Source organism: Serinus canaria, chromosome 3, assembly GCF_022539315.1.
Source record: "Serinus canaria isolate serCan28SL12 chromosome 3, serCan2020, whole genome shotgun sequence".
In the NCBI taxonomy this organism is placed as follows: domain Eukaryota; kingdom Metazoa; phylum Chordata; class Aves; order Passeriformes; family Fringillidae; genus Serinus; species Serinus canaria.
In genome coordinates this window covers 69,491,007-69,510,861 of record NC_066316.1, presented here as the reverse complement: position 1 = coordinate 69,510,861, position 19,855 = coordinate 69,491,007, and the positions used below count along the sequence as shown (strand labels likewise).

At 42.3% G+C, this 19,855-nt stretch overlaps 2 protein-coding genes across 3 annotated transcripts in view; one reads left to right on the top strand and one right to left on the bottom strand.

Annotated features, from left to right (window-relative positions):
- SEC63 (SEC63 homolog, protein translocation regulator) overlaps nucleotides 1-19,855 on the bottom strand; it is a 564,354-nt gene that overhangs the window by 97,965 nt on the left and 446,534 nt on the right. The window lies entirely within an intron of this gene.
- Nucleotides 9,480-13,833, top strand: MTRES1 (mitochondrial transcription rescue factor 1). The gene is made up of 4 exons (XM_030236465.2): nucleotides 9,480-9,562; nucleotides 11,080-11,512; nucleotides 12,335-12,407; nucleotides 13,381-13,833. The coding sequence occupies exons 2-4, from the start codon at nucleotides 11,088-11,090 to the stop codon at nucleotides 13,555-13,557; spliced, it is 675 nt and encodes a 224-aa protein (XP_030092325.1). The 5' UTR covers nucleotides 9,480-9,562; nucleotides 11,080-11,087; the 3' UTR covers nucleotides 13,558-13,833.

Here is a 19,855-nt window from a genome sequence, read left to right as displayed (position 1 = left end):
AACCGTACGAAGTGAAGTACTGCTATCTGGTGGCCAAAAGGAACTTCTGATATTTTTCTTTCAGAAAAGACAATGTGCTCCCTCAATCAAACACCCTTTGATAGCAGTGTGCTCTTAGAGTTCTCATCATGCTGAGACACAGTGTTAAATATTGTTGAATCCCCATTGTTCTGCTTCCTTTAGTTTTTATCCATAGGTCAGCACCTCTCCCAGTTAAATACATAGTATTTGATTAGAAGGGTTAGCAAAGAGAAGAGAGAAAATGACCTTGATCTTTTGAGTTAAATGTAAGTTCATGTGTATATTCCACCAGTGACTTTTTAGTTGATTGAACTTCGCAATAGGCATAGCTGTCAGTTCAGTGAGCAGAAGCAAAACTTGTGCTGCTTTGCATACTGCATTGGAAAACAAGATCAGCTAAAATGACTGGCAGAAAACCCCAACAGTTGCCTATAAAAGGAGGCAGAGAAGTCTACAAGACACATATGTAATTTATTCAAATACATTACATTTAAATAAAAAGCTTTAGCAAAATAAGTGGAGACAGAGCATTTAGTGGAATTAATGAGAAATAATTTTGAGTTAACCATTAATTTACTCACCTTTTAGATGCTAATCTTGATCCATCTAAAATATTTTAGATGGATCAAGATTAGCATCTAAAAGGTGAGTAAAATATTTTAGGAGCATCAATTGCCAGTGAGAATCACTGGCTCTTGTCCCAGCCAGCTCTTCACTCTCCTTGGTTATGCATAGACTAGAACTTACTTTTATATTAGAACTTACTAAACTTTGTGGGTCCTCTCAGTATCTTCTCCCATTTCAGGATGAAGCAGCTACTGCAGCTACTCAGGCTACTGCAGCTCTCAGTACTCACCTGAGTCATATTATGAGTTATTTTAGTTAATACCCACCTGTGAACTTGTGTATTTATGTATTAGAACCTGATTTTTTTAAAAGTCAGATTTGGAGAAATCTATTTTTGAAGTGTTCATCAACTAGCCCACATATGCTGATCTAAGCTGAGATCATCTGGTGATATGTTTCCTTGATATCCATTTTTAGCATATGGTTATGCCTTGAGAAACTCAGAGGTCAATATTTCCTATTAATTCCTATATTTCCTAATATTTCATTAGTTAGGCTGGTCCTTCTCTTGCTGCTTGTTTAGTGGAAAGGACCTGTGTTGCAGCAGCTCCAGCCACATAATCAAAATTTGCCAGATATTTTGAAGCACCCTTCCTTACATTGCATCTTCACTACCATTGCAGAACAAGACTGGAATACTGATGGGACTGGCTGAAACTGATTTTAGACAACTGGACAAAGCTGTTTGGCATGTGTCTTGGATAAGAACTTGGAATATATATTGAGGATTGCATTTTCTCTTCAAGTTCATATTAAATTTTTATTAGTAAAGCTTTTAATGGAAGGCATGATTGGTGGTGACATAAATCTCCATTTATTGGTAATAAATGTTGGTTAGATTCAGCTACACATGTCTTCAGACATGGGCCCTGCTGCCATGATACAGAGCCAGGATTCCAGCAGTGGCACTGTTTCCCTTCTGTGTTGATCTGAGACAAAGGTGTTGGGCTGGCTAGTTAGGGGTATAGTTATGGTTATAGTTATAGTAAGCAAAACCATGATTTCCAGACCTGGAATTGTAAGCCTGGAAGTTTGAGCAGAAGGGAAATTGTGATTTCTGAAACAGTGTCAAGAAGAAATGTGTAAGGGTTGCTGCTTTAATGTCCGTGGATCTTTTGACTTCAAGGGATGGTGTCAGCCTACACAATTAGGTGTGGCTTCAGATCTGCTTGAAAGCACACCTTTCTACTTAAGTCAAACAAACTCTTGGGTGACATCAATACAAACAAATTAAATGGTAGCAGAGCCTGTTCTTTGGCCTCCAGGCCACCTGACATGTCTAACCCTGTCCCCACTATTAAACTCTCCGGTCTCCAGAAGATGGAGGCTAAGTCTAAACTGCCTATTGTCCCTGGCCTTGGCCGGCTCCTGAACCATGGTCAGGAATTGTTTGGGATCATGCTGCTTGGACTAGGACAAAAGCAAGACAGAGCTTTCCTTCACTCATGAGGCATAAAGTCAGATAACAGGTCTATAGACATGAAGGAGTAAAAATGACCAAAGTCATTTATTCCATCTGCTGATTTGAGGAGAGTTTAAACATTTACACTTGGGGAAAAAAAAAAAATCAGTGCAGGGTATTCCCCAGCCCATAGGCCTTCTGTTTGTTTGACAAACTATCTTTGCATAAGATTCTCTTGTCTTCTTGCTGCAAGTTTGCATTGCACTGCAACAATTTATTGCATTGCATGGTGAAGTGCACAGATAATAATGATGACCAGATTTGTAACTAAGTGTTTCCTGGTTGAAAACATATCAGACACTTTGCACTGAGAGAAGGAAGGGTTGCATGAGAGCAGCCATCTACACCTAAGTGAGTCTCCCTGGAAACCCTTGATGGATGAGAAAAGGAAACAAGTGTTCTATGACGTAATTAATCTCATTTCAACACAGACATCTGAAATAGATTAATCACTTCCTGGAGATGCTGACATCTCTTCACTGACTCTGAAAAGAGCATAGATGATTCACCCTGACATTTGCCACTGTATTTTCCTGTAGTTTGAGGAACAGATTCAATTTCTTCAAGTTTTCTTCACAGGATTTTTATGCTTTTTTTGTCAATTTCCTCTGTACTCTCTCAAATTTGTCTTAATTAGATCATCTTTTCCAAAGTAGCACACTCTACTCAAGATAAGACTTCATCCTGCAACAACTCCATTGATGCAGCTTAGAAGGAACACTTTTTTTCCAACTGTTTTGTTTTGTTTGTGGTTTGATGCAGTTTTGAGATTATCTCATTCCAGTTCTTGACCAATAGTGCAAAGTTAGCACTTTTCCCATCTCCCTGAATTTTCCTTCTATGATAAGACTTATTAGTAATTTCAGTTATTGCAGCCAAGTTCTTCTTACCATTATCTTGAACCCTAGCTGTAATTTCTTTCACTGGATTTGATATTCTGCATTACCTCTCTTACCTGGGGATAAAAAGTTAGTTATCCTCATACCATACTGCTACTTTGCCATGCTTCTTTCCACATAAATGAAAATATACACACTGAAAATCTCTGCATCCTTATTAGTCATTTTAATCATCATTTTTAGTTTATGACTGCTGGATTTCTTCTATCCCTGACACTTTACAAGACCTGTGTTTTCAGCCCTACATATGAAGCATTTTTTTCTGACAGCAGGGGAAGTCTTTATCTTCTTTTGAGAAATGTTGAACACTTGTACCTTGCAATTTGGGTCTTGTATTCTGCTTCCATTTTTTTGTTTGCTATTGTTTCCTTGGGTTTGTGGTTTGTTTGTTTGTTTGTTTGTTTGTTTTTTGTTTTTTTTGGTTTGGTTTGGTTTTGTTTGTTTGTTTCTGTTGTTTATTTACTGCCTTCACTTTGACAGTTAACAGGGCAGATTTTTACCCACAGTTATCAAGAAGAGAGTCTGTATGAAAAGAGAGCTGTCTTATGGAGTACCTAGGTTCAGAATTAATTACTAGTCATGACTGCTGCATGGCATCCTGAAGGGGTTATTCTTTTGTAATCTTTTCTGGGTAATTTCTAGTCTGAGTAGAGGACAGGCAGAGATAACAAAGTAATGAGAATGAACCATGGATAAATCTGATAAACAGGAAGATACAAAGTTGGATGGGAAGAAACAATATTATAAACCAAAATAAGAACAAATAGGATTAAAATGTGTGTAAAGTAGATCAGGTCTTCTTCCCATTTCGTAATAGGAAAAGGGAACAGTCTAGGATTTGAAAAGAGGAACTGCTGAAAGGAAACATGTATCATGTATCAGTAGGAGTGTTAAGACTTCATGTATCTTTTAAATGGTGAATACTTTATCACATGGTATCGTTATGCAAGGCTCAGAGAAGGAGTGGTCACGCAGTGATGAGAACACCCAGAGCTGAAACAGCTAATGTTGCAAGGACATGCTTCCCCGGGAGATAAAGCATCCCAGATCTTCCTACCATGTGATTTTACACATCTTTTACACCTTTGGAGCTGGACATTGTGAAAGGGCAGGACAGCCTTGACACCAAGAAATATTATTCTGAAATTCCATCCCTCCTTATTGCACCTTTATTGATATTATTTCTTTATGTGTGTGTGTGTGTGTGTGTGTGTGTGTGTATCTCAAAGGTGCATTGAAACAGATACATTTTTCTGTTTAGAGATGCTAATCAAGAAAACTTTGTCCCTGAGTCACACTGGAAGCTAAAGTACTTTGCTCAGCCTTTTTTCTGCTTTTAAAAGCAAACCTGACACAAAATATTGTTGGTTTGGTTTTGTTTGGGGCTTTTAGTTTGCTTGTTTTAAGGAAACTTTAATTATCCACAAGTGCAGGAACAATTGATATTTTCTCACTGGAAATTAATAATGCTAAACTTGCATGTGTATATCTTGAATTAGTTGCTATCAATTAGAAAAGAGAACATTATTTTCTAGTAACTGAAGACATTAATCTGAGGAGAATACAGAGAAAACACAGAAGTAAACAAGTGATTCAAACTACTTAACATTTGCTCACAGGCTGTGTTGTTTTATGGCTAATAAATAAGGTTCAAATAATGAATGCTTAATTGACTGGTTTTGGGTTTTATTGCATTTGCCACCCACTGTTAGTGTAGCCAGATAAATCCTAGAGCAGCAACCAACACCAGCAGGACTTGAACATGTTCACTACAGAATGAATGAAAGTCTCAAATCTTGTCTTAGGAAACAACACAATAACTTTTTCCAAAAAATTACTGTGTTTTAGACAATTAGCAAACAAGAAAGTGAGGGGGAAACAACAAAACAAATCTCATTGCAAAGCTCTCACCAAACTGGGAAACTAAAGAATTATCAGTGAAACTGCAGAGCTCTTAATCTTGTTGTAGCTGGATTTAATAGCAGACTGGCTGAAGGAAGTTACTCACTGTTTTCCTCCCACTTGCTAACCACTGATGTAACATAACACCAGTTTTCACTGTCAAGGCAGCAATGTGTTTCTGGTTTAGGTGGTTCACCATGCTCTGACTGATGGAGTGGCCTCACATCTCTTCTTCAGTGCTACTCAGAGCAATCTGCAATCTCCACCTCCATCTTCTTTCCCATTATGGCTCAATGTGGCCTCCTACTTTAAAAGATAGTAAGAGTACAAAAGCCAAATTAGTCAGGTAGTGAAAAGGATGGGGGGAAAAAGAGAGAATGCTACACTAACAAGTGGTTATATCTCCATCACTTAAAGAAATACAAAACAATACCTGAAACTCATCTGCCTTCCCCTACTCCCCTAATTACCCATCTTTAATGTCTAAGATGGGTTTTCAAGGAATAAGTAAACTGCAAGTAAAGGTGCTTTGTGAAACCTTGCTCACTTCTGGAAAGGGGTTCTCTGTGCAGGATGCCAACATCACTGCAGGAAAAAATGGACAGACGTTCATAATGCAGTTGTTACTACAAGAGATGAAATGGCAACACAAAGAGTTGGTAAGTAGAGAGAAACAGATGTTTGAGGTCTCTTTAGGATACCTTTAATGTATTCAGCTCCTATCCCAGTTTGTGTACTGGGATAGGAGCTGAATACATTAAAGGCATCCTAAAGAGAATGAACACAATGTTTTATAGTAAAAGATAGCACAGTCGATTATATGGGCAAATGTGTGAGAAAGGGAAGTTTAGAGCAGCATGTCAGTTGAAAAGGCAGCACTGGAAGAGGTGGAAAGGGAGATTCTGCTGCATGAAAGGTTATTTTTCAGAGGGGGGCTTTAGAGAAAAAGATGACAGGATTATTTGGTCACAGATTGAATGCAAGTAACCAACTAGAGGAATTGTCTCTAGGCTATGGACTAAGAAAAAAGAACATCTAAGCAGTTACAATAGGTGTGACATTGGAAGAGGTGAATTAGCAGTCAGGAAGCTCATTATTCAAATGAATATGGACAAACTTAAAGGTGATGCTCATAGGGGAACACTCTGTTTGGCCAGGCAGCATAAATATGCATAGAACACTGTCCAGTCACCTTCTCACCTTGAAATGAGCCCTGTAAGTTAAAAAGCGTGTGGCCTCACAGTGCAATGCTGGAGCTAAATCTGCAGAGACAAGTGATCTGGTGAGATGTGCATTGCAGAATGTTAGTCAGAGCTACTCACAGCACTCAAATGGCAGCATGGGGCTCTTTAGGTGGAGATGCAATGAGTGTCAGCAGATTCAGCACTGTCACTTGACTGACCTTGCAGGAAAACAAAGGTAACAAAAAACCCTAGGCAGTGGGGAGGGAATTCCCAGTTATAGATTTAAACACACAGCTCAAAAGCTACTGAGAGTTTTCTCCCTGAGCTATCAAACCTAAAAGACTAATCTCCTTGTGAGTGAATGGCATAGGGAGTATAGTGAAATATACAAAATTAAAATCAAACAAGAGAGGAATTACCCTTCCTAGAGAGGAGATGACTCCACTGGGAAAAAAAAAAAACAACCAAAAAACAATTCTATGAGAATAGCCATGGCAAGAACACATCTTGGTCAGACTAATTTAAAGAAAACTAGACCACCATATATCTGCCAGAGATGAATGATCACTGTTTCTTACTGAAACCGAAACTTTTGACTGTATGTTGCTGAGGTTTTATATTTAAAGAAGAAGAAAAAAAAAGTCACCTGAAAGCAGCTTAAGGAACATCCTGCTCAGAGATAGTTATGACTGTGTATGCTTGAGCAAAGCCTCTTGTGCAGGGAGCCTGAGCCCGTGACAGCTTTGAGAGGAGCTTTTCACTGCCATCTAATGGTAGACTGAGAAAAATTACACTGAGGTCTTTACCCCCTCGGAACATTTTGGTTGTAATTACAGTTCCATCTATATAAAGCAGGATTAATCATTCTTAACTTAATTTTTGCATTTTTTTAATTAAAAAAGGCACATACTGACCCAGGCTGGAAGTTCCCTTTCATGATCCTTCAACTCTGTGGCACAGAGGGAGTCTGACAAGAAGACCTGAGAGACACTGAAGTTGATCTACAATCCAGGGCTGAATGAATCCTGGGAGGGTGTGGGGGAGGGGAAATCCCAAAAAACTTTGGTAAGCACCTGCTTTCACGACTGAGATGTAATAATAACATGGTGTACCTTCCAACTTGTACAACTGGTACAGTTGCCCTCATAGCTGGACTAGGAAATTATGCAAGTGTGACAGAGGTGATGTCTCTGTTTGGGGTTGCGAAATGATGAGATAAATCAGATTTGTGATGCCTGTTCATGACAACCAAGTCGCATTTCCTCTGCATCTGATTAATTTCTGCTTCTGTGAGATGCCACTGTATCATTGTATTTTAAAATATAAAAGACAAGGGTGACTTCAGACACACTTTTTACCTTGCCATTCAATATAAAGGGGTAACAAGGATGTGTAATACCTGAACAACATAGAAAGGCAATAATACTTATATTTTGGTTTACTAAGAGTAAGTTAACTTCATTCTCAGCAATGTAAGATCATTACTTTGATCCTACAAGAGACAAATCAAACTCCAAAAGATTTGCAGAGAATGGGGTGCATGGAAAGACAGGCTTGGGGTGGTTTTTGTTGGGTTTTGGCTGAGGGGTTTTTTCCTCCTTGGAGAAGGTAGCATTTCTGCTGAGGGAATCCATGTTGCTCTTGACATTCTTTTCTGTTTTGGCTCACTCTGTGCCACTATGAATGCAAGTAAATTACTCTTACTGTTCTTTTTTTACCCCCTCAGTAAGTATGTATGTATATTTTATGATATATAGGAGGAAAGTGCTAAAAAAGTTAGAGGCTATATTCTCAACTGAAATTGGTCAGAATCTTGCAGAACTTAGCACTGGAACATTCAAAATACATAAAGGCACAAAGGTGTTCAGAGATTTCTTCCCAGTGAAGTTTATAAGGAGGGGAAATAGCTTTGCCTATTAATTGCTCCATTACCAAATGTCCCCGATGTAAAAACCTCCCATTCAAACACTTTATGACAAAGTTTATACAGGTGAAAAATTAAACAAACACTTATAATGCCAGTGCTAATTGCATAGCTGCTGTTCAGCAGTAGTTCTGCAGTTATATCACTTTTCAGATTTGCCAGTATTTTTCCAAGGGATGACTGGTCTGTCAGGTGAGGTGGCCAGCATTTTAAAGCAGAACTGTAAAGTTGAGGAGCTTTTCTATCTGCCAAAATTACCCTTAACCTTGTGCAGCCATTTACATGAGGGCAAGATGCTACCAATCTGGTTGCATTCTGTGCCTGCTCTGTATGGATACAGAGAATTCCCCAAATGCTGAGAAATCGGAGCGTTCAGAAGCACCAAGAGATTGGTGCACAGCATGGAGAAATCTGGGAGATGGCAGAAGAGGGGATGGACATCTCCATCCCCTTTCTGAGCTCCACAGAATAGCAATTATTAATTATCTCCAGTAATGGACATGCAGAGTAAAAGAGGGAGATGTTATGTGAAGGAAAGTAAGAAGGATAAGGGAAGACACGAGCCACAGAGGGATTTGGATTAAATTGTCATGGTGGCCAAGCCCTTCAAATCAGTCTGTGGTTGGAAAACGTGCATCTGCCGCAGTGATTTCCCCAGTGAGAGGTTTTAATGTTTTTCTGGTTTGGGCATTTGGGCAGAGCATGAGGGGCTGAAAACACAGAAAAATACCTTCCCTAGAAAGCTGGGGAAATGATAATTGGAAACAGCTCCAGCACATCTCAGTGGAGCAGGAGACCATCAGTGGCTGACCAGTCGTTCAGCAGACGACAGGCAGAGGTGGCCCAAGCACAGAAGGCTCCCCCCGTGGAACCTCCCGGTTTGCCGAGGAGGGATCGGCAGGATACCCGCTACAGCCCGCTGCCCTCCCGCCTCTCTCCCAGCTCCCTCCAGCCTCTGCTCCCAAACCAGCGGGCACAGAGTGCAGAAAGGGAGAGGCAGCCCCAAATATCTAGAGGGAGGATGCCAAGAGGATGGAGCCAGCTTTATCTTGGTGGTGCCTACTATTAGGACGAGGGCACAGGCAGAAGTTGATGCACAGGAAGTTTCACCGGCACGTGAGGAAGAACTGCTGTACTGCTGGGATAACCAAGCACTGGAACAGGCTGCCCAGAGAGCTTGCGGAGTCTCCTTCATTGGAGATATTCAGCAACTGCCTGGACACAATCCTTTGCTTTAGGGTGACCCTGCTTGAGCAGGGAGATTGGCTTAGACGGCCACTGTGGCGCCTTCCAACCTTGCCCATCCCGCGAATCCGTGAGAGGCGCCTCGGCTCCGACGGGCACGGGGCGGAGAAGGAGCGGCCCCCGCGCCGCCCGCCCTGCCCGTCCCGCCTCGGGAGCCGAGCGGGTCCGCCGAGCCCCGGCCCCGGCAGAGGGCGCCCAGCCGGGTCTGCGGCGGCTCCGGCTCCGGCTCCGCCTCCGGCGGGCGAGCGGCGGTGCGGGGACGGCAGCGCGGCCCGGGCCGAGGCGCCCCGGCACCCAGGTAACGCCGCGCCCGCGGGCCGCCCTCCGCCGCGCGGGGCGGGCTCGCCAAGGCTCCGAGGTGGCGGGGCCGGGTCGCGGCGGCGGCCGGCGGCGGCCGGGCGGTGGCCGGACCCCTGCGGCCTCCCGGGGCAGCCGCCAGGGAAGGCGGGGCCGCCCGGTTCCGCCGCCACCGAGCGCCCCGCCGGCAGGTCAGGGGGTGCGGGCCGGGCTCTGCCCGCCCGGGGGTTGCAGCGGGGCGGAGAGGGCGCGCCTGCTGCGCCGGGCGGGCTCACCGCCCTCCTGGCCCGCTTTTACCCGCTGGCCTGCGCGGAACAAACTAAGGTCGAGCGCTAAAAGGAAGCAGTAATATTTGTTTGCACTTTCTGCAAATGATATTTGCAATAATATTTGTTTGCACGTTTTTGCAGTTCCAAATAACTGTTGGAATTTGCCCCCGAGCTGAGGAGAGGCCTGTGTCTTCTGCAGTCGCTGTACCGTCCTACAGTTTAAACCATTTGCCATATATTTTAAGTTCACATATTTAGATACAAGAAAAAAGCCAGGGGAGGTGTGGTTATTTTTATATGGCCAGTAATTGCTCTCATTGATCAGGGCTTTTTTCTCAGCCACAAATACCGCGTCCTTTAATATTTCGGCAGGGGTCACTTGGGTGCGGGGAAAACAGACTCTTAATCTCGTAAGGAAACACGTGTTTCCATGGGTATGAGATCACAGTAAAAGCCAGTGCAGCAGCCAGCCAGAAGGGGCTGGAAATCAGTTTCTGTGAGAGCGTTGAAAGACATCTGGGGGGTTTTGGGGGTGTTTCCACCTACTTGTCCCCGGTCAGAGAGAGGAGCAGCAGCACCGGGGAGCTTTCATGTGAGCCTGCTGTTGCCAGTGTCATTCCTGGTGTCACGCCTGTTGCGGTACATAGAGCCGTGTCATTTCTGCCGAGCGCTACCGCGGCGCCAGTTCCCATCTGGAGAAACAGGGGGGGACGTTGTGCAGCGATTCGCCACGCAGGAGTGTTGAATGGTCAACAATTGGTCCAAGCAGAAACGGAGGTTAAGCAGCTTTCGGCTTTTCTGGATTTGCTTGCATGCAGTGCTCAGCAACTTGCTTGGATTGGCAATGACTCATGATAAATAGAGATCTCCCTGTGCTTTTTATGACACAGATAGCAGCGTTACTGTGTATTTTGTGAATTGTATTTCAGATGTAGGGACGGAAGTGCCACAAATGTGTTTGCACAGTTAATACTGAACACCAGAAAAGGAATTACAAACGGAGTATTCTGCTGGGCTTTTCTCCATTTGTTTCTCATCTGGTGTCATAGCTCTTCGTAGTGTTGGCCAGTGTATGAGAAAGTCGGATCATAAAGCCACCTAAAGCCTTGTGCTTTCAGGTGATGCATCACTGCATGGGGAATTGGATACTCATCTTTTTGTAGTAGCTGTTATGCCATATGGGGGGAAATCCTTCCAATCCATCAAAGTAATTGCTCATTTTTACATATGAATGTTTGTTTTATTTTAGGTTATGCTATGACTGGCTTCAGACTCCCCATCAGCACTTTCAGAAAATTAAATGTCTGGTTCGGACTGTGGGAGAAATTTCCCTCAAATAAACTGTATCCCACTTGGAGGAGAAGCTTATTCTGTAGCTGTCAAGCAAGCACAGCAAACTACAGAAGATGTTTCAGTTTTTCCCCATTCAGACTCAGTGCACTAAGACTCTCTCCAGAGTATATCTCAGTACTTTCTCTGCGGAACAAAAGCAGCAAAAGCTCTAAAAGGAGCAAACAAAGCGTACAAGAAGAGGAGGAGGAAGAGGAGGAAGATGAAAGTAATTTTGAAGATGAATTTGAAAATGACCCCAATGTAGTAAAAGATTACAAGGATCTTGAAAAAGTAGTGCAGTCTCTTCGATATGATGTGATCTTGAAAGCCGGTCTAGACATGGCAAGAAAGTAAGTACAGAAGAAACAACTTGCTACCAAGAAAGATGTCATGCATCTAAAATTTGACTTATAATAAGTTTTTGTTGCTGGATTAACGCAGTATTTGTGGGGGTTTTTTTTGGTGTAGCTTTTTTGACTCTCTGTATGTTTTGGATGTATGGATGTTCCTGTTTATTTCACCCTACCTCCCTTGAAACAGCCTGATTTTGCTTTTCCCTGTCTGCAGTATTTCTAAGATTGCTGAGGAGGCATTTTGTAATCACTTCCTATTTATTTAAAATTAAGGAAATGCAAAATACTGTACTGTGTAATACGAAAAGGCCTAATTTGAGATTGAGGGAGTAAAATAATGCACTATTTAATGAATGAAGAAATAGGGGCTGGTAAGTATAAGCTTCACAGGTCCACCAGGTAAATGTGCAGTCTATAAATGTATCACAGTGTTTGATCTAATGCAACCCTGCAGAAGTCTGATATCACTATGTTGTTGGAAGAGAATATTAGTATAACTTGATCACTGACAAATTATTAAACTGGCTGGTGCAGAAAGGGGATATTATTTATTGGATATTCAGGAGACAGACCTCTAGAAACAGCTTTTCTAGCACAGAGCAACTATATGCTATTATTTCATTTAATATTTGTGAAAGCTCTTTTCTTTACTTCCAGTTCAAGTCTGTCCTGACCTTAAGTGAAGGTGTCACTTACACACAAATTAGAGGTGTAGAAATGTGCCTTGCCTATGAATGGCAGTGTTGTGTTTCTGCAAAGAAACAATTGCATTTTGTTTGCTGCACACTGTAATTGCAATAAAACATTGTTTTTCTTCAGTAAAATAGAAGATGCATTCTACAATAATGAACTCAGGCTGAATGGAGAAAAACTATGGAAGAAAAGTAGAACGGTAAGACTTTTTTAAATTTAATTTTTTTAATATAGTACAATAAAATATCTAAATCTCCATATAGATCACTCTGCAAAGCTGAATGCACAGCATTGCTAACACCACTTCCATCTGGGGGGGGATGGTGTGACCATGGTTCCCTGGGTAAAACTTTATTCCCTAAGGCAGACAGGAAACTAGTGGGGCTGGAGAGTCAAATCTAAGTCTGCAAGTCATGAGAAGGCAGCAAGGACAGAACATTTTAAGTTGCTGAAGGAAGTGATGATATCGCTATGCGAGGTTGATGGAGTAGGAATGATTAAATCTGAGATACTGGTGGAGCAGGCACATGATTAAAGAAAAAGAGGGTTTGATGATAGAAAGGGATTGAAACTGGGGCAGCTGAGAGGAGGTTGTTGTACCTGTAATAGAGCACACAGTTAGGAGAGAGCCAGAAGAGTCACCAGACATGTACTTCCACCAACCCTTTCTTTATGTGAGGCTGATCCTTGGTGGTGGCTACTGTCATCAAATATGATTAGAAGTTTGATTCCTGATCCCATAGAGTTAAGGCTGGTTTATGAGAGGTGTACTGCTTCTGTGACCTTTGAGAGGAGCACAGGCACTTGCTGAGCACTCTGTTCTTTGAAACACTTTAAACCGTTTTAAAGGCAGGAGGAAGAACTTTGCACTTTGCTGGTTTGTGTCTGTGTTGACAGGAAATAAAGACATACATGAAACCTTTTCCACAGAGTTAGGTGTTGGTTTTATAACACTGAGCATGAAGGTCTTGGCAGGGGAGGTCATGAGACATGTAATTGCATATTGCCATGGCTTTCCTAGAAGTTCATTGTTGGAGGATCTATAATAGGTCTGGTATTGGCTGCCTTCCTCCTCTCCTGTGAGATAAGAATATTAAGTGGAAAGAAAGGAAGATGGCAGCGATTTCCCCAGGGAATGTTTATAATCACTCATCTTCTCTTTTTGTTTCCAGGTAAAACTTGGTGACACACTGGATCTCCTAATAGGTGAAGATAAAGAAACAGGAACTGCTGTAGTTATGCGGGTAGTCGTAAAAAAATTATCTGACAAAACTGAAAGTGAAAAATACAAAGTTATTTTGAGGCGTTGGAAAAACTTAAAAGTGCCCAAACAGGATGTACTTAAGTAACAAGGGGTTGCATGTGGCAGCTTAAGATTTTTGCATAAAAACATATTTTTTTGTTAAATATGAATTTTGGTTGAACAAAATTACAGTACCCTTTTTTAAGGGCTTGTGTCAGAATGTTATCTCGCTCTGCTGCGTACATCAATAATCATGCAATAAAGCCTGTCACTTTTTGCTGGTAGCTTTGTCTTGTGGTACTGTAAGTTAAAAGATCCAACACTTACATTTCCAGGAAGTTTCTTATAAATAATGAATCAATAAAGACTGATTTGATCACTATTTAATTGCTGTCTAATTTTGTTAATCATAAAGGTTACTTTAAAGCTGACATCACATCAAGCAAAATGGCATTCTTTGTTTTATCTCTGTATTCATGAAGCAGGACGAAAGCCTTCAATTATGTAAAGTTCCTTTTTCATTATTTAATCTTAATTAAACGTTAACAGTACCAACTCCATGCTTACATATGCTGCTGCTATACCAAGAATACAGCAGGATACCGATTGAAGTGACATATTTCTAAGCAGGAAAACTTAATGGTGACAGAGAATCATAGAATCAGAATAGTTTATGTTGAAGAGACAAGATCATTGAGTTCATCTATTAACCCAGCACTGCCAAGCCCATCATTAAATCTTGTCTCTAAGTGCCACATCTACACACCATTTATATACCTCCAGGGATGGTGACTCCACCACTTCCCTGGGCAGCCTGTTCCAATGCTTGACAACCCTGGCAGTGAAGAAATCTTTCCTGATATCCAATCGAAAACTCACCTGGTGCAACTTTATGCTCTTTTCTTTTGTCAAATCACTTGTTGTCTGGGAGAAAAGACCATCCCCATTCCCTATCACTCACTGGGCCCAGCCATCCAGACAGGTTTTTACCCAGTGAATGATACACCTGTCCAAGCCATAAGCAGCCAGTTTCTCAAGAAGGATGCTGTGGAAAATATCAGAAGCTTTACTAAAGTCCAAGTAGACAAATCCACAGTCTTTCCTTCATTCATTAAGGAGGTTGGTTGATCACAGATGGAAATCAGGCTGTTCAAGCAGAACCTTCCTTTTATCTCCAGAGTGTTTGTAAGTCTTTCTTTTCAGGTTCACAAGATTTCGTTTCCCTTCCCGAAAGGAAATGAAATTCCCTTTCGGGAAGGGAAACGAAATCTTGCGATTTCAATGGGGATCAATTGGGCAAGCTTTGCTCCATGTCCCTGCTCTTGATGGCATGCCATGCCTTTTGATGGCTTTCACTTTTGCGAAGATTTTTCTTTTTTGCTTTTTTTTTTTTTAAAGTATCCAAGCCATGTCGCTCATATTTTTCCCTCAAAGATGTGTCTTCCTCCTTGATTTTTTCCCTGCTTTTGCAAGAGCTGTGAGGTTAGTTTTGGTCTCTTTTGGTCCTTTGCACTGCACTTCATTTCTGCCCAGACCACTTTCTTGCAGTCACTAAATCTCCCAATTTTCCGGGTTTTTTTGGGTTTTTTTTCAATTGCATTTCTTTTGATCATATCTCCTTTGCAGAGTGTTTGTCTTTTTTTGCTGCTCCACAAGATTTCAATGGGGATCAATTGGGCAAGCTTTGGTGCAAGTTCCTGAACTTGATGGCATGCCATGCCTTTTGATGGCTTTCATTTTTCCAAAGAGCGATTTTTGATTTTTTTTTTTTTTAAGTATGCATGCCATGTCCCTCATGTCTTCCCCTACAAGTTGTGTCTTCGTCCTTGATTTTTTCCCCTGCTTTTGCAACATCTGTGAGGTGAGTTTTGTCCTCTTTTGGTCCTTTGCACTGCACTTCATTTCCGCCCAGACCACTTTCTTGCAGTCACTAAAACTCCCAATTTTCTTTTTTATTTTCGTCCAATTGCATTTGATTTGATCTTATCTTCTTTCCAGAGTGTTTGTAAGTCCATCTTTTCTCTTTCTGGGAGTTGAATGGATAGATTTTTGCAAGCTTTGTTCCATGTTCTTGCAATTGATGGCTTCCCATGCCTTTTGATGGCTTTCACTTTGGCCAAGATTGATTTTTTTTTTTTTTTTTTTTTTTTAAGTATCCACACCCTGTCACAAAGCTGTTATGGCTGGTCCAAATCCCCTGGTTTTTCTGGCCATGCCATACAATGCACTCAAGATTGTCTGCTCCAGGACCTTCCCCAGCACGGAGGTCAGGGTGCCCAGTCTATAGTTTCCCAGATCCTCCTCCCAAGCCTTCTTGTAAAAGGGCATCACACTGGCTGACCTCCAGTGACCACGAGCCTCCGCGGTGAGGCAGGACTGTCTGTAAATGATAGAAGGTGGCTCCCTGAGCTCTTCCACCAGCTCCCTTAACACAGCTGGGTGGATGCCATTCAGCACCATAGACTTGTGTCTAAATGGTACAGCAGGTGACTGACCATTTCCCCTTGGATTATGGGGGCTACATTCTTCTCCCTGTTGTCCAGCTCAGGGGTCTGAGTACCTGCAGAAGAACTGCTCTTACTATTAGAGACTGAAACAAAGAAAGCATTAAGTTCCTCAACCTTCTTTGTCAGTACATTTCCACCCACACACATCCAATAAATGATCCAATAAAAGATTCTTCTTAGCCAGCCTTTTGTTTCTAGTATATTTATAGAAACATTTTTAAATGTATTTTATGGCAGTAGCCAGGTTAAGTTCCAGTTTCTTCCACTTTCCTCTCAGCATAACCTCAGAATGTCCCTGTAGTCCTCCTGAGTTGCCTACCGCTTCTTCCAGAGGTCATAAACATTCCTTTTTTTCCAGAGTTCCAGCCAAAGCTCTCTCTTCAGCCAGGCCAGTCTTCTCACCAGGTGTGTCAGGAAGTTATGAGTAAACCATGGCAGTGATACTCTGCTCTCATGGAGAATACAGATCAGTGAGGAGCTCTGTGTAGTACTGTGGAGTTTTACTGTTTAACTAACCATGCAGAGGAAGATGAAATCTCAGACTGTCATGTATCAATTTCACTGTGGCATTTAGGTGGATATTTAATACTTACACTTTGTAAGGAGCTGGGTAAAGGTCAGACCATAGTGGGGTTAGAAGCTCTCATCTGTATTAATTCAGGAAAATACTGTCACTTAGGACAGGCATCTCAGGAATAACCACTTGCACTGGTGACATTAAATGTGCTTCCTCCAACCCTACTTATTGGATGAACTGTGTAGTACACAGATTTTTTATTGTTTTTATGTGTTTAGACAGCCACACACAGGTGCGTGTCTGCAGGAAAGCTGTAGGATCAGGTAGCTACTGTTCATCCAGTACTGTCTGCTCCCAACCTAGTCTGGAGAGCCCAGGACAAAGACAGCCCTGAAGAGGCAGCAGGAACATATTCCAGGACACTTTTTCTTTCATGGCAACAGCTACCCAATAGCTGAGTTTAAGTAGGGTGTACCTTTCCATAGCCTCAAAGTGATGGCTGCTGAGTGAAGGATTTAAAATATTGTCTTGCTTTCTTCAGGCATAGCTAAAATGTGTGTTGTTTTGGTTTTGTTTTGTTAGTTTTGGTTTTCGTTTGGCTTGTTTGTTTGGGGTTTTTTTGTTTGCTTTCTGTTTTGTTTTGGTTTTAGTTTGGTTGGGTTTTGGTTCTTCATTTGTTTTGCTTGGTAAATTTTTTTTTTAACCTGATTGTGTAGATGTTTAATGATGCAGATACATGTCTAGCTATTGATTTATAGGCATTATGACCTTTCAAAAAAAAAAATTGTTCTTAGGAGGACATGATCCTGGAAAGCTTTCCTAGGGGATTTTGGTGATCCTTACTCTGCAGAAGTGAAGGGACTCTCCAGAGCACCCACAGGAAGACAGCAGGCTGTACTTTAATTGTGGGCATTGCTGTCACCCCTCTGTTGGAACTTGCACCAGCTGCAATGGAAAATGAGACGAATCCTCTGTTCCCCAATTCTACTTATTCTTGCTATTCTAAGTGACTGCCATAATCTCCAGGGGTGCTGAGAAAAACAAGTAGAGAGGTGTGTTGTAATATGTCAGTGAGCTCCAGCTGCTGGTCAGAAACCTGTCAAATGCTTGTCAGCATGTACACACTGCCTGTCACCTCCAGCAGTAGTAGCTTACACCAGAGCATGCAGGACCAGAGGAAGACCCCACTCAAAAAATGCCAGGCATGCTCTGGGGCTTGGGAATAGCTAAGGTATGGATGTCAAGAAATTAACTTTATGAAAGGGTCTGTTCTGTGCAGGATAAAAACAGCAACAACAAAAAGTCAACACCTTCCTGGCATCCAAGATGAGGAGGGCACTTGCATCCCTGAGAGCCATTAACATAACAAAGAGCACTTAGGAAGGTAATTTGAATTGAACACAATATAAATATAGTATTATACCAAAAAGTTACATTTTTGACTTCTGGAAAAGCCTTTTGGAAACTAAAGTAGACAAGAGCACAAGCAATCAAGACCTAGCCTATTTCTAATGATGACAGATTTTTCTCTAGAGCCCGTAGTGACAAGACAAGGGGCACTGGTTTTAAACTGAAAGAGGATAGATTTACATTTGATATAGGGATTTTTTTTTTTTTTTTTAATATTGAAGGTGGTGAGACATTGAAACAAGTTATCCAATTATCCCCCATCCCTGGTAGTTTTCAAGGCCAGTTGCATAGGGTTTTTAGCAACCTGGTCTGGTGGAAGGTGTTTCAACTCCCTGCCCACTGGCAGGGAGTTGAAACTAGATGATTTTTAGAGGACCTGTCCAGCTCAAATCATTCAGTGATTTTATGACTGCCACCAAAATGAGGCCCTCACTGACAGCAGAAGGTGAAACAGGCTTTCATAAGTTTTAAGTGTTAATCCACCAGTGGTATGAACTAAGGAAAAGAAAGGCAGACTTCCTAAGGAGTCCTGTGATGGTGAGACAGCCTCTGTGGTTTCAGGATTAAAATGATTGGAGAGGGAACTGTACCCATGTGCTTCAAAATAGCAAGCTTCAGTCACACGGCAGGGTGATCTCAGAGGAAAACTATGACAGCAGGAAGGTGAGTAGCTGTTCCACTTGGTTACATTGATCGGCCCTGAATAAGCTTCTCTATTGATCAGACCTTTTTATTGGGGTCAGACTAAGCAGGCTGCACTTGTATCTGCAGCCCTTAAATATCATGTGAGCTAAAACTGTGACCCAAAGAAGGGTCAGAATGTGTTCTGGGAGGTGTATGAACAGGCATGTCACTTCCACAGTTTTTGTTGGGGGATGTGTAAAGCACACAGAAACTGATCTGGGGATCAACCACTCTGTGTGGTGGAGGAACTATATGAAAGGGCTTCTTCTTGAATATATTGCTGAGAGGTGGAAAGGGAATGCTTGGACAGCTTGAGAAGTGACTGACAAGTTTACAGGAGGCTGCCCGGATGACTGTGCTGTCCAAGCCACCTCTGCATTAATCACAGGCAAACCCACCTTCATGTTGGATGTCAAGGCATGGACCTGGAATGTGCAGCCTGCCTGCCCTTGCACAGATCGATGATCTGGTCCAGATGACTTTGCCTGGTACTGCTGAGAGGCAGGCATTGTCAGACTGTGGTGTCAACAGGGTGGAGGACCCCATTGTCCCTGGCACAGCCTGCAGCATTACTTGCCAGCTTTGAGTGTCTCACTTGCTGCAGGAGCAGTGTTACACAGCTGCAGAATCTGCTGCATGTGTAGCACTGCTCCTGCAACAGTGAGACGTGTAGCATAATGCCAGCCTGCAGCAAGTGAGACTGTGTAGCATAATGCCAGCCTGCATTATGGAGCAGGGCATGGGACAGAGAGCTCTCTGAAGGAATAGTGGGGAATTGCTCTCACAGGAGCTGGACTTGTGTCTGGCAGAAAAGAGCCTGATCAACTAAAGCAGGCATGTACTGGCACTCCTGAATAGGTTCAGAGTTCTGCTGCCTACAGACTGACAGAGAGGCAGGGTGTATTCCCCAACCCCTCTGGCCACACATAATAAGCAATTCTTTTTTTCTTAGAACAGAAAAGGACCCAAGTGTTTCTGATGGGGAGTTGGGTTTGGGGTTTTGTTGGCTGGTTGGTTTGGTTTTTTTGTTGTTTTGTTTCTTGGGGTTGGTTGCTTTTTTCCTGTAATGGCATGTCAGAATAGGACAGTCTGCCTTCAGCACCTACCAAATTACAGTGCTTGGCATGAAAGGGAAAGGAATGTAAAGGGATGCATGTGATCCATGCACATCTGAGCATGGCTGAAAGCTAAAATGCATTGGTTTCCAGTGCTTCTGCATGCAGACAAGCACTACAGGGAGGGAGACCCTCTTTTGTTTGAACTCTTGGAACAAGGAGAGATAGGGA

Excerpts from the sequence above, each read along its gene's own strand:
- MTRES1 (XM_030236465.2), top strand. The coding sequence starts at position 11,088 with ATGACTGGCTTCAGACTCCCCATCAGCACTTTCAGAAAATTAAATGTC. Across the intron at positions 11,513-12,334 it reads GGTCTAGACATGGCAAGAAA|TAAAATAGAAGATGCATTCT; the intron begins GTAAGTACAGAA and ends GTTTTTCTTCAG. Across the intron at positions 12,408-13,380 it reads TATGGAAGAAAAGTAGAACG|GTAAAACTTGGTGACACACT; the intron begins GTAAGACTTTTT and ends TTTTGTTTCCAG.